Here is a 12716-nt window from a genome sequence, read left to right as displayed (position 1 = left end):
ATCTTACTTCTGACGACCTCTGCTATATATGACACATCATCGACATCTTTCTCTGATCATTAACATGCATTTTGCAATAACATGACTTGTGACTTCTATTTCGATTTATTCGATACACGCAGACCTGCTGTGGTGGTGTATATTGATATCACTCGGTCGAATGTCTGATTCAAATTTCATAGTCAAACACGGTTTCTTGCATCGTTGCTCTGATATTGATCCGGGATCTTGGTCTGTTGTGGGCGTGCGTTTTACATACTTCGCATTTGCTTTGCAGTAAATTATGTAGTGACAAACATGGGTAGATTGAAGCAAATATTACGTCGTACCAACTATGTATGAGCTAGAGTACCTTGGGAGTATTATAAAGTAACACGTGTAGTGGCCCAGCCTTACAGAGGCTGACATTCAAAAACCGTATTGTGTAGGCAAGCTTAACAGCCTTTCATCGAGTCAAAGCTGCACTGCAACTGCGAGGTGTTTCGGTGCCTGCTCTGTAGGACTCACAAATAAGACGGCGAATAACTTGTTCTGATCGCTGTCGACGTGCGCGCATTCTGGGTGAGGATGTTGGATCGTCAGGGAGAGAAGTGATACAAGCGTGTGCGGAGAACCGCATTCCGAGGCGTTCCAGATTGTCCTTGTTCCTCGTCCACCACACATCCATGTCTTTAGGATAATCTTCCAAGGAGGTGACCACGGCGGCGACCGGTATGCCACCTCCCACACTGGCTGTGGAGCCAACGATGTCAGTGAAGAATTTATAATCCTTGATCAGTGCTCTCTGAGCCCTCGATCCCCTCATGCAATACAAAAGAAGGTAGACCCCATCATCTCTATACAGCTTCTTGTATGACTTTTTCAGGCGCCATTTTGCAAAAAGGATTCGGAAAAAACCCATTGATTCGATTGAGGAAACTTCCCAAAGTTTGAATTGGCGATCCGCAAGACAGACTTCGTAGGAGGTATGCTGCAATGTGCAGGTTGCTGCGTCTGGCGACGTCTGCGCAACGTCGCGTCCCATAATCAAGTTGATGATGGAGCTTTTTCCAACTTGAGTCTCCCCGAAAAGCAGCACATTCAAAGGACCGGCAAGTGACTTGACCGCGTGGAAGGATCAGGACACGTAAAAACAATGCACCACTAGATTCTCACCAGCGACGAGACCGTAGAGAAGAGATGATGTGTTAAAGGACTAGAGAGAACGGCATTGCGTGACGGAACAAGTGTCTGCAACGATGGTACGGAAGAAATATTTGACTGGTTGATAAGCATTTAAGCCAAAATTACTTCAACCACAAGTGGCGAGTTCATACCTGCTCTGCGACCAAGAATGTATTTTGACGGCTTTCTTGTACCCCGCTAACAAAGACATCCTGTCAGAGTCAGAAACTCTACTCCTACGTGACGAGACAAGTCATGAGCTTACATCTTGTTTCAAAGCCTCTAGTTCCCCTGTTATGAAGTTCATAGCCGTGGAGGCACATGGACGAGCAGATGGATCAACTGACCAACATTGCTCGATATGATCCCAGTGGGCGTCTGTGACATCAGACGTCGCCCCGGATACCTCAGGACGCGGAATATCCTCTCCACTTTGGATTTTTTGAATGACTCTGTAATCGTCAATGTCATGCCAAGGAACAATCAGAGTCAACAACTGGGATGAATGACTCATTAAATATAGATTTTGTGGACTTGAAACGCCTCTACTTACATGGAACATGACACGACCAAAGGAATACATGTCGTTCTGCGTGGTCGGTTTGATATCGGAAGGGGAATCACGTGACCTGAGCAACTCAGGAGCAGTCCACCTGATGGCACCAGGCCGAACAATCGATTCTTCAATTTGACACTCTTTTAAACGTCCGCGGAGGACATTTGACAAACCGAAGTCCGTTAGGCAAGCCTTGTATTCTTCTTCCTTGAGATCTACCAAAACGTTAGACTGCATTGTTTAGTGAGTGCAATTGACTGTAGAGAAGATGAGCTCACGCTCGTAATGTCACCGTGAACAATGGGAAAAGAGTGAACTAACAACAAATTCATTAGTTGAAACAAGACGACCGTGAAGGGAGTACAAACGATAGTAGAGCCCAGATGCTATGCCGTGAAGCTAGTGAATAAGGACAATTCAGTTTAGGCCTATTGCAGCTAAACAGGTTTGAGTTACCAGCTTCAATTTGGACTTGATGGTTAATGTAGCACCCTGTTCTGTGATCAGACGGGACAGCGTGCCGTGCGGAAACCACTGGGAGACAAGGGCTGTAGTTGACCCGAACCCCTCTGTCGTTCCATAAAGTGTGACGATATTGTCATGGACGAGGTGTGCCCATATTGCAGTTTCTCGTCGAAACCTCTAGCGAATCCACGTAAAATATCGTTCAAAACAGAAAAAATAGACCCTTACTCTCAAGTCCTGCTCTGAGATGGGATTCATGTGGTGCCTGAAGGTTTTTACTGCGACCTATAGTGCGATAATGGACAGGCTGATCAGCAAGTGACGCCAGCACTGCCCACTGGCCAGACCTTCTTGACAGGGCCCGACGGTTTTCTCCATTCACATCTGTAAACGTTTGCGAATGCACCACCGGCGACGTAGTCATTTATCGAACCGAAGATCTGACCTGTCAGATCTTCTACTAGTGCCAGTTGTGTTTCGGGACTAAAAAACCGAGGGAACTGAATCAATGAAGACTTGTTTCAGTATGAACACCCTACAGAGGTGGAAGTTCCGAGATGGATGCCTAAGTAAAATGCATCAGGATCCGCCAGTGATGAAATACTTGGGCAGCCGGACCTGCGAGTCATCGATCCTGCACTGATCAGTGCAATCAAGGATGTGTGCAGTCCCCGGACGATCCATGGGGTTCCGGGACCAGCAACGTTCAATCAAACTCCAGAAACCATTGGGGATGTTCTCAGGACGTGCAGGAGTGGCTCCTCTTGACAGCGCAATGGCGATGTGATTCGAGTTTTTTTCTTTCCATGGGATATTCCCAGAGACGATCTGAACGGAAAAAGTCAAGGGTAACACCACAGTGACATGGAATGGATCGCACAAAGAACATAATGCTACCAAAAGAATAGATATCGCTCGCGTAATTTGGTCGTGCAGGCTCATCAGACTCTATTCCAATGACTTCAGGTGCACGCCATCGAGAATCGAAGTCACATGCCGCAGTGGTCGAATTCCACTGTAACTCTGGGTCTCCTACGACTGTTGCGAGACCGAAACCTGTGAGGCATGGATTCCCCGAATCGCCTATCAGCACATTGTCCTGGCTTACAAATAAGTGCAGTATCCGCAAAGAAACAACAACCGTACATACGGGTTGAAGGTCTCCGTGTACAACATCCATCGAGTGAACTGCGTAGGCATCAATGAAAGACTACGACCTGCGAGAAATAGACGAACGATAATAGAGGCCATCAGCGACACCTTTAACCTAGTAACACAAGAATCGATGAACGCTAGTTGAATGTGATTGGTATGAACAAGGGACATACCAATCCAACTTTTGTGGAAGTCGAAAGGGTCGCTGCTTGCTTCTCCAGGTAAATATATAACGTCCCAGATGGCATCCATGGATAAACAAGAGCTGGCCATGGTGATTCGACGTGTACGATACCAAGTAGCGGCACGATATTCAAGTGTTTCAATCTCAACCACAAACGAAGTTCCCGACGCATCGCCTACAAGGTCAATGTTCAGTCAATTGTTAGTCAGTACAGCTCAATTGAGAAGCTGACTTTCTCTAGTTTCGGCATAGCTCTATTATGATCAATAATGATTACCTTCACAGCTACCTGACGAATATGAAGCGGGCATTCGGTAAGTTTACTTAGGCTAATCAGACAAACCCAGACGAACCTCCCTTGTGCCTTCGCTGGCCATCATGGTACATCGATGAACTTGGCTAAATGAATTGATTGTGATTGGCGATTCAAGCTTGTTGATTAGGGACGTGAGGTCGACGGCGGTATTGCTGCAGAATATGATAAGGGAAGACGACGCACATTATAAAAGTGGACTCACTATTCAAGCGCAAAACCTGGGTCCATGAGTGTGACTGCTGTTCCACAGGTGGCGAACGGCATGCAGGGTCTTCCAAACGTATGTGGTGAACGGAGTTTAAAATAAGAGACGTTCAACGTGTAACGGCTTGACATTCGGTCACAGACGTCCGGTTTCATTTCTATTACAGCTGTTTTCAAAAATATGCGGAATCGCAAAAGTTGGAACTCGCGCGTCGGAAATGCCCGTCCAGGACCCCATAAGCACTTGAGTGACCAATCCAGCACCAATTCAGAGTGCTTCGCTGAAAGACAATGTCGTCGCCATCACCCTCCGTTGAGATACCTCAATTTAGGGCTACAATCATTGTCCATCTTGATACATACACAAAGACTACTACTGAAACTAATGGCAAAGCAAAGTCCAAGGAAGTCAAGTCTACAAAAGTCAAGGAACTTGTATTTCAAATCTCTGAGCCCAGGATTGACACAACCAGAAGCCGGGAGGGTCTTACCAAGGACGCCATAACCAACGGTCCAGGAATCAGATGGGCCAAAGGCCGGATGCACCTAAGGAAGAACAGATGAGCAGGGAAGAACATGATCGTTTGGTAGCCGAAGGACACTGCTTTGTGTGCAAACAGACAGGACATATATCCCGCAGTTGCCCTAGTAAGACCACACTTACCTCATCAGGGCGTGACAAGCCACCTGGGGTGCCAAACTATGCCATGCATGTAGAAACAGGATCTGATGGGGACCTCCAAGACCTCAGTGACAGCACCGAGGTGATAACGGAGATCCCATTAGCCTGCGCACTCCTTGAATATGAAAAACCTAAGAAACAGGTTAGTCGGACTTGAGGGATAACCGATGAACCCATCGGTGATCCCCTGGCAAGACGAGCCGAAGCAATTCTACGACAAAATGCACCTTATCCTGGGGATGATCTTGGGAAAGAGGAGACTCTATCTTCAGAACAGTTCTTGATCTATAGAACATCAGAAACTCATCACCTCATAATGGACAGGGCATCTCACCTGGAGGATGACATCGAGATCCCCTTGTTTCTGCTGAATAATCTGAATTTCTTCATTAGTGACTGGTACATGAAGAGATTAGCGTGGCCATTGGACATACCGAGGTTTATGCTGCGCTATATGCAGCAGCAAACACCAATGGGAGACGCAATCGCTGAGAGGGTAGCAACTATGTTAAACGCCGAAGTCCAGCTCCCTGGGGAATCCAGCCTGGATTGCTTCTATTGCCATCGAGTCAGGTATGAGAACGAAAATGTCTATGAGATATTTGACCAGGAGCTTAACTTTTATGTTTGCGCAGATGACCGGTTCCTTAGCAATGAGAAACTGAACGTTAGCCATTGGTATGCCAAACACTTGCTTAAAGCTTACCGAAAGTTAAACGGCCTGATGGTGGCGAAGGAACTAGAATGGGAGAATAACCATCTTAGATTACTGGACTCAGAACCTCTGAGTTCTATGGACTGCGCCCTAGAAGAGGTGGTACATCAGCTGTTTGCGATACCGGACATGAAATTCGTGGAAACACCTCACCAATATCGGCTGGTTGAGTTGAATGGCCAGCAAGTGGCTCCTGGACAGTACCCAGCTATTCAGTGTAATGCTGCGACCACCAGGGACTTCAAACGATTGATACCTAAACCCGTGGTGGTGGTGGTGGTGCATATAAATGGGAGACCGGCGAGGGCATTAATCGATATGGGATCCTTGGCTGACTTTATGTCATCTACATTAGTGGAACAGCTGTGAGTAAAACACATAGCATTGGAGAAACCACTTACCATTCAGTTGGCCATGCAGGGGTTGCGCTCCAAAGTGAATTTTGGCGCCAAGGCTGAGTTTGTCTATCAGAACGTCAGAGAGGAACATTTCTTTGATATAATCAACTTACAGAATTACGATTTAATTCTGGGGATGCCTTTCATTTTTCAGCACCAAGTGCTGGTAGGTTTGAACCCATCCAGAGTGGTGATTGGAAGTAACACAGCACTGCTGGTTAAAGGAGAACACGTGTCAGTGCTGGAATCACGCATGGCTGAAGCCAGTGAAGATGAGCTCGAATGAGCTAGGGAAGTCCTAAGGAAATTAGCGAAACCTCTATGTGCAAAGGCGAGCAAAACGGGCTTACCATCATTACGAGCGATAAATCACACCATCCCTGTGATAGAGATGGAGAAGGTCTATAGATGGCAACCTTCCAAGTGTCCGGAGCCATTAAGGCCTCAATGGGATGCAAAGAGGAAGGCGTACCTTGCCTCAGGACATTGGAAGGTTACCAGCACCGGAAACACAGTACCCATGCTATTCATTCGAAAGCCAGGTACCGATAAACTGCGGACAGTAATTGATTTGCGTGAGCGAAACAAAAATACCAGGAAATTGTCCTCACCTTTACCAGACACCGACAGGATTTTACGTCGAGTTGCTAGACGGAAGTTTCGGTCAATAATTGATGGCCAGGACACTTACAAACAAATCCGCATCATACCTGAACATGTCGCTCATACAGCAGTAACAACCCCGGATGGGAATATGGTTAGTATGGTACTGCAGCAGGGCGATTGTAATGCGCCGGCTGTTACGCACTCAAATAGATCTGTTATGCAGAGCCCTAAGAGGGGCGTCGTCTGCTAACGTTCGTGACATAACCGGAAGGGTCCGGTATAGCGACTGAGACTGGCGACGATGAGTCGGCAGATATCAGAGACGCGCGTGTCACGTGACTTCTAAGACGGATGTCTTCGAAGTTACTGACATTCTCAAGGTAAGGACAGTCTTGTCCAAACAATGAGTAGTTGATCGAGGTAGACTTAGGCGCGATGAGCACCTAAGAAAAGATACTAGAGACTGAAGCTGAGGGGGCTTCAGAGGGAAGTATGTTCCAGGGAAGATTGAGTAGATTCAAGTTAGGGAATCTAGTACAGGGTGGCCAACTACTTATATTAAGTGGAAAGGGTTAAGGGCAAGGCTACCGTACTGTGGGTAAGGGCAAAGGGGAAACGAAAGGGGTATAGGTACGCTGGTAGCAGAGCCTGATTAGTGATGTGAGGTCGAATGCGGAATGAGACCGAGAAACGTTGGAACGGGCCAATGGTAAGTGATACAATGCGCAGCACGCATGAGTCAAAGGAAAGATAAGACAAGATAAGGGAAGCCACATTGGTGGCACGAGTCAGAATGAGTCATAGCCCGAGGGCACGTGCGCACATTGGTGCGATAAGAGGGGGACGAGGGATGGGAACGATCCCAAGGATCCGGTCAACGGATAGTCGGTAGAGAAGTACGAGCCGGAGGCATATGAGGGCGAGGATGACGGGGAAAAATGATAGGGGGGCCATGTAGCCGATGTTACTTGTAACACTGGCCACATATCCGGCCCTGATGAACCATCTGTTTGGTGAGTTCATTGGGAACTGGATGGATGTTTACCTTGATGATATCATAATATACTCTAACACACTAGAAGAACACATGACACACATTAGAACAGTACTCAACATATTGAAGCACGAGAAGCTTTACCTTAGCGAAGGAAAACTCCAGTTTTTGTGCACCCGCCTCAAGATATTGGGCAGGGTAGTGGATGAGGAAGGTATCCGGATGGATCCTGACAAAGTCGACAGCATCGTCAATTGGAAGATGCCCATAAACCGCGACGCTCTTCGCAGCTTCCTGGGAGCTGTGGGGTTCCTGGTGGACGATATATACAATGTCAGAGTGCCAATGGGCATACTAGCAGAGGTAACCGGAGATACTGTACCTTTCAGATGGGAATTCACCCAACAACGAGCATTTGAGGAGGTCAAACACTATGTGGCTAATTGTAGCAGTCATCATCGTGTGCCACTGGACTATGGCGAAAAGGCTCACCCTATATGGCTGATGATTGATGCCAGTGGGCGTGGCATAGCAGCCGTTGTGGCCCAAGGCCCCGATTGGAGGTCGTCAAAAGTAGCGGCCTTGTATAGTGCTAAACTGAGCCCAACACAGCAGAATTACGCTGTGCATGAGCAGGAGATGTTGGCGGGGGTTGAGGGTATGTTACGCCACAGGGACATCCTGCAGGGCGCAAAGTTTACCTGGTTGACAGATCACAAGGGATTAATTCACTTACTGAACCAAAAAGACCTCATGGGTCACCAGGCCAGGTGGCTGGAGAAACTAGGAGAGTTCGATTTTGAGGTCCAATACCTGCCGGGCGAGGAGAATATTCTGCCAGATGCCCTGTCTCGCCTGTACTCCTACGATGCACCAGGGACAGTGCGTGCACCAAGTGAGTTCACCGAGCACGACAATGACAATGGCCCCAGACAATGTTTATTGGGGCTGATATCCATGCCCATCCTGGTGGGACCAGAGGCAATGGCTGCATCCAGGCACAGTGCATGGCTGGCCTCTAAATGGGAGCCGGAACTGACAAGCTCGACGGACATTCCTGCATCGTCCTCGAAGGTGGATCGTCATAAGCCCCAGCCAGCTGGCATAGCAGCCAGGAAGGCACGTACTAAGCAGATTACTGGGGGCTTCAGTAAGCACACGTCCCCCCATATGGTAGAAACTCACCCCAGCAAGCCACACTCCAAACCATCGTGCCGTGATGTGGGGCCTGCAGAGACCGGTCATCCAGAGACAGCGAGGGAGTTCGCGAGGCGACTGGCTCCGCATTTCATCCTTCATGGCCTGAAGGGACGAAAGGAGGGGAAGGAAGTAGGACACGAACCTACAGAACCCCATATGTACGTCAGCTCTACAACAGGCTGAGACAATGGACGTACCAACCAGTAACCCAACAATGGGTCTATCATCGGAGACATGGGGCCACACCCCACCAGTATTGACCTTGGGCTACCCAGATGAGGATGAGCTCATCCAAACGATAAAGAATCAGTACGACCAGGACCCATTTTTCAAATGGATTTTAGACTCACCAAAGGACTTTTGGAATTTCCACCTAGAGCACGGGCTAATCCGCCTCCAACTCCACGACAGAAAGTTGCTGTGCATACCCGACATAAAAGTTAGTGGTAGAACAGTGAGAGAAGTAATAATCTCACAAGCGCACTCCTTGCTAGCCCATTTGGGAGCTTCTAAAACGTTAACGTACCTTAGAGAACACGTTTGGTGGAAAAGCATGGTGAGTGATGTCACCGCTTACTGTAACACGTGTAACACATGCAAAAGAAGCAAGCCTTCGAATCAGAAGCCATATGGAATGTTGACCCCACTCACCATTCCCTCCCAACCTTGGGAATCCATTGGCATGGACTTCGTAGGCCCCCTACCACTATCCAAGGACTGTGACGGTGAGTACGACTCGATTACTGTGATAATCGATAGGTTCACCTCGATGGTGCATTTAGTACCCAGCCGGGTGAACTACAATGCGAAGGACATCACCGAATTGGTCTTTGCGGAGGTGTACAAGTTACATGGGTTACCCAGGTCTATAGTAAGTGACTGTGATGTGCTGTTTACCAGTACTTTTTGGACTCGCCTCAACAGACTACTGGGCATCAAGCAACACATGTCCAGTGCTTACCACCCGGAGTCAGATGGGGCCACAGAACGAGCCAACCGCACGGTCACGCAGATGCTGTGTGCGTGCATCCCGGCCAACCAACGGGATTGGGTGTCCCGGCTCCCGGCCATCAAATTCGCCATCAACTTAGCCCAGTCAGAATCGACCTCTCTCTCTCCCTTCTTCATCAACAATGGACGGATGCCCCGAGCTATGGTCTGGAACGACCCTCAGCAGAACGAGTACCCAGGAGTTCGAGTGTATGCTCAGAAGATGAAGGAGGCCCAGATTCGAGCACACGACTCAATGCTGGAGGCTCGCGTCAAGCAGACACGCAACACCAACAACAAACAACAGCCGTGTCCTTTCCGAGAGGGAGACTTAGTGTACGTCTCAACGAAGAACATGTCTTTCCCCAAAGGATTGGCACAGAAACTGCTACCAAAGTATGTAGGTCCCTACAAACTGATTAAGGACTATGGTAACAACTCCTTCCTCCTGGATCTACCTAACCGGTTGAAACAGAGGGGAGTTCATCCCGTTTTTCACTCCTCCCTCCTTCAGATACATATCCCGAATGATGACCAACTATTCCCTGGATGGCTGGAAACACAAATCGGGGACTTCAGAGAAGTGGACCCAGAGTGGGTGGTAGACCAAATCCTGTCGCACAAAGGTACATGCGGGGATTCAACATTTGAGGTGAAATGGTGTGCTGGGGACATCACCTGGTTGCCATATGAGCATATAGCTCATCTTGACGCGCTAACCAAATATTTCAAGCTGCTCGGGATATCCTCAATTTTCAAACTGACAGATGGCTTAGGAACGTGCCCTGATGATGACCCCCCAATATCACTAAGTGCGGTCACATCATGGGACGGCCAACATTTAAAACCTCGCCCCGTTCCTCAACTACCCTTCGCCACCAATCCAGCATCACCCACTTATCTCGCCCTATACTCCATCATGCCCAATGAACCCCTCGTCAACTTCACCAAGCATGGCCATCACTTCCTCGTCACCAATCCTGATGATGTGAACGAAGTTCGCTTCGTCGCTCGAGAACAGCTTAAGGTGTTCATCCTCTACTCTCACGCCCTCCGCAACAAAGCTCCCTCCAATCGCCCTGATCCTCCTCTGGGGTACGAATACTTCGTATGGGCTTATAACCACAAGGGCCTTGCCTCCACGGCCACCTTCATCAACGACCAAGGTGTCGTTAAATGTGAGGGGTCGTCTATCGAAATGAGCGACCTGTTGTGCGATGAGGACGAAGACGTTACCTTATCCACCTCATGCATGGACCAGGTGGATCGTATGGTCTGGCATACCGCAGTGGCGGCTATGCGCCAGCATGAGAAGATAGAGGAGCACCGTATGATGAACAGGAAGGGAAAGAACTTCATGAAGAAGCACAACAGCAAGGTGATGAAAGGACTTGGGGGGCTCAACAAGAATCTCTCCACTACAACCTCTGGGAGCACGCCCACCGGCTCCTCCTCCTCCAACCTCGAGCCGATGAACACCTCTGGTTGATGAAGACGAACCCAAGGAATGAGAGAGTAGACTCTCTCTGGAAGGGAAGATGTAACGGCTTGACATTCGGTCACAGACGTCCGGTTTCAATTCTATTAACTTCGTATTTCTACTCATATCACTGACAGTCGCCTAGTCTAACCATCCATTATCTGACGAACACTCTCTTTATCGGCCGACTACTTACTCCCTGTTTTACCCGAGACCTTTGTTAGAAAATAGTTAAATACGGCCTATTATCATACACCTAGGATAGCGTTCTTACAACCCAGAATACCAGACTTTAACACCGTCTTCGATTGTGAACGTTATTCACTTGTGCCGGTGTAGAGACTCGTGCATCTCATAGTGTGATATGGCGCTTTACACTAGGGAGTATACAGCACCAACTCGCAGCATCACTCTGTGTACCATCCACAGTGATTCCTATATGACGCGCAGCTTTCCCGCGCAATGCGCGCCATGCGCGCACCATTCCTGCGCTTCACGATGTATACGCGCGCGCGCGTTCCCGCGCTTGCGCGCCCTATAGCGCCAGCCATCCAGATGCATCCATCCACTGTCCACCAAGCTCCCTAGTGCGTATATTTCCATTTCCTTCATTAGCATAGTTCCACCTTTATTTTTATCATAGTTTCTCACTCATATATATTTTTACATACCTACTCGGTAGCGCTTCGGCTCCGCATGAGCGCGCTTAGGCGCGCTATATAAGCGCCAGCAGTACATACTATTATTTACCTTACTTTTCACCCAACTTTACCTAGTACTTACTACTTAGAAAGTCGCAGTAGAAATCTATTCATTAGCACAACACATCTCACATCCTTTATCTTGCTTATATCTTCACATAAGTTTAGTCTCTCTTATTTCCGCTTACACGCGCGCGCTTTCCCGCGCTTCGCGCTAATACGCGCGCGCGTTCCCGCGCCTTCGTACCTTGCGCGCACCTGCGCTTTCTCGCGCTTCACTGAAGCGCGTACCTCTAGATCTCCGCTGCACCTGCTTCCCCTTTAGGGTCGAATGCACTTGCCATCTCAAGTATCGCAGACTAGGCAACGCACGACCTACAACTTTTTAGATACAGTCAGGAGCATTTCTTTGTTCCTCTCAGTATTGTTGTTTCTACACCGGCTACTTCGAGCGATTAGCTAAACAGTAGACGTCACACAAGTGACACAATGTCAACACTCAGTGATGCTGACTTTCACCTTGCTTGTCCAATTAGTCCCGCACTATGAGCAGATGCTGGCATTTTATTCAGTATTACGCAGAGAATGGCGTAGTTTTGAAACACCTGGTAGGCGCAGTCAAGATCTATTTGACTGTAATACTCTAGAACTACATGACTCGAAATACCAAATTAATGACATGTTCAAGTTCACTGCGTGCATGAGTCGTTTCTGCTATACTGTACTAGTGTGCGAGGAACTCACTTTGGCTGTAACGTCATGACTGAGTACTGATATCCAGAGCAATTCGATAATTCACCGATGACTTCGAGGCCTGGAAACTGGGATTACAGTTTGCTCTTATGAAGCTTAAGCTTCAAAGCTTCATCGGTCAACATCTACAGTTTATCGTAAATTTCCCCAGTT

General features: G+C 48.2%; 4 protein-coding genes across 4 annotated transcripts; 2 read left to right on the top strand and 2 right to left on the bottom strand.

Moving 5' to 3' along the window:
• Positions 1 to 375: 375 nt before the first annotated feature.
• On the bottom strand, positions 376 to 1990 carry F5891DRAFT_41663 (uncharacterized protein). Its single transcript, XM_041371748.1, has 6 exons — positions 1718 to 1990; positions 1512 to 1660; positions 1430 to 1455; positions 1317 to 1376; positions 1156 to 1260; positions 376 to 1099 (listed from the first exon to the last, which is right to left on the bottom strand). Exons 2-6 carry the CDS (start codon positions 1633 to 1635, stop codon positions 446 to 448), a joined length of 969 nt encoding a protein of 322 aa, XP_041229921.1. The 5' UTR covers positions 1636 to 1660; positions 1718 to 1990; the 3' UTR covers positions 376 to 445.
• F5891DRAFT_1014233 (kinase-like domain-containing protein) lies at positions 1718 to 4182 on the bottom strand (the record flags this gene model as incomplete). Its single annotated transcript, XM_041360823.1, has 14 exons — positions 4043 to 4182; positions 3878 to 3992; positions 3757 to 3813; positions 3514 to 3699; positions 3422 to 3452; positions 3066 to 3373; positions 2804 to 3013; positions 2725 to 2750; positions 2533 to 2668; positions 2414 to 2470; positions 2177 to 2362; positions 2089 to 2119; positions 1999 to 2036; positions 1718 to 1951 (listed from the first exon to the last, which is right to left on the bottom strand). Coding segments are annotated over exons 1-14 (1749 nt in total), but the record flags the coding sequence as incomplete, so codon positions are not given.
• A 719-nt stretch (positions 4183 to 4901) lies between these two features.
• On the top strand, positions 4902 to 5810 carry F5891DRAFT_945903 (uncharacterized protein; the record flags this gene model as incomplete). Its single annotated transcript, XM_041374643.1, has 1 exon — positions 4902 to 5810. A coding segment is annotated over one exon (909 nt), but the record flags the coding sequence as incomplete, so codon positions are not given.
• A 4738-nt stretch (positions 5811 to 10548) lies between these two features.
• On the top strand, positions 10549 to 11118 carry F5891DRAFT_977203 (uncharacterized protein; the record flags this gene model as incomplete). Its single annotated transcript, XM_041376680.1, has 1 exon — positions 10549 to 11118. The coding sequence occupies one exon, from the start codon at positions 10549 to 10551 to the stop codon at positions 11116 to 11118; it is 570 nt and encodes a 189-aa protein (XP_041229918.1).
• Positions 11119 to 12716: the final 1598 nt, after the last annotated feature.

The sequence above is a fragment of the Suillus fuscotomentosus genome (genome assembly GCF_016647785.1).
Source record: "Suillus fuscotomentosus strain FC203 chromosome Unknown F5891scaffold_10, whole genome shotgun sequence".
NCBI lineage: Eukaryota > Fungi > Basidiomycota > Agaricomycetes > Boletales > Suillaceae > Suillus > Suillus fuscotomentosus.
Note: the sequence above shows the minus strand (reverse complement) of the source record. Positions and strands in the feature narration are given on the sequence as shown.

Bases quoted from the DNA above. Each gene is read 5' to 3' on its own strand.
- F5891DRAFT_41663 (XM_041371748.1), bottom strand. From the start codon at position 1,635: ATGACATTGACGATTACAGAGTCATTCAAAAAATCCAAAGTGGAGAGG. The intron at 1,456-1,511 runs GTCAGTTGATCC...ACTTCATAACAG, and splicing joins GATCATATCGAGCAATGTTG to GGGAACTAGAGGCTTTGAAA. The intron at 1,377-1,429 runs GTAAGCTCATGA...TGACTCTGACAG, and splicing joins TAGAGGCTTTGAAACAAGAT to GATGTCTTTGTTAGCGGGGT.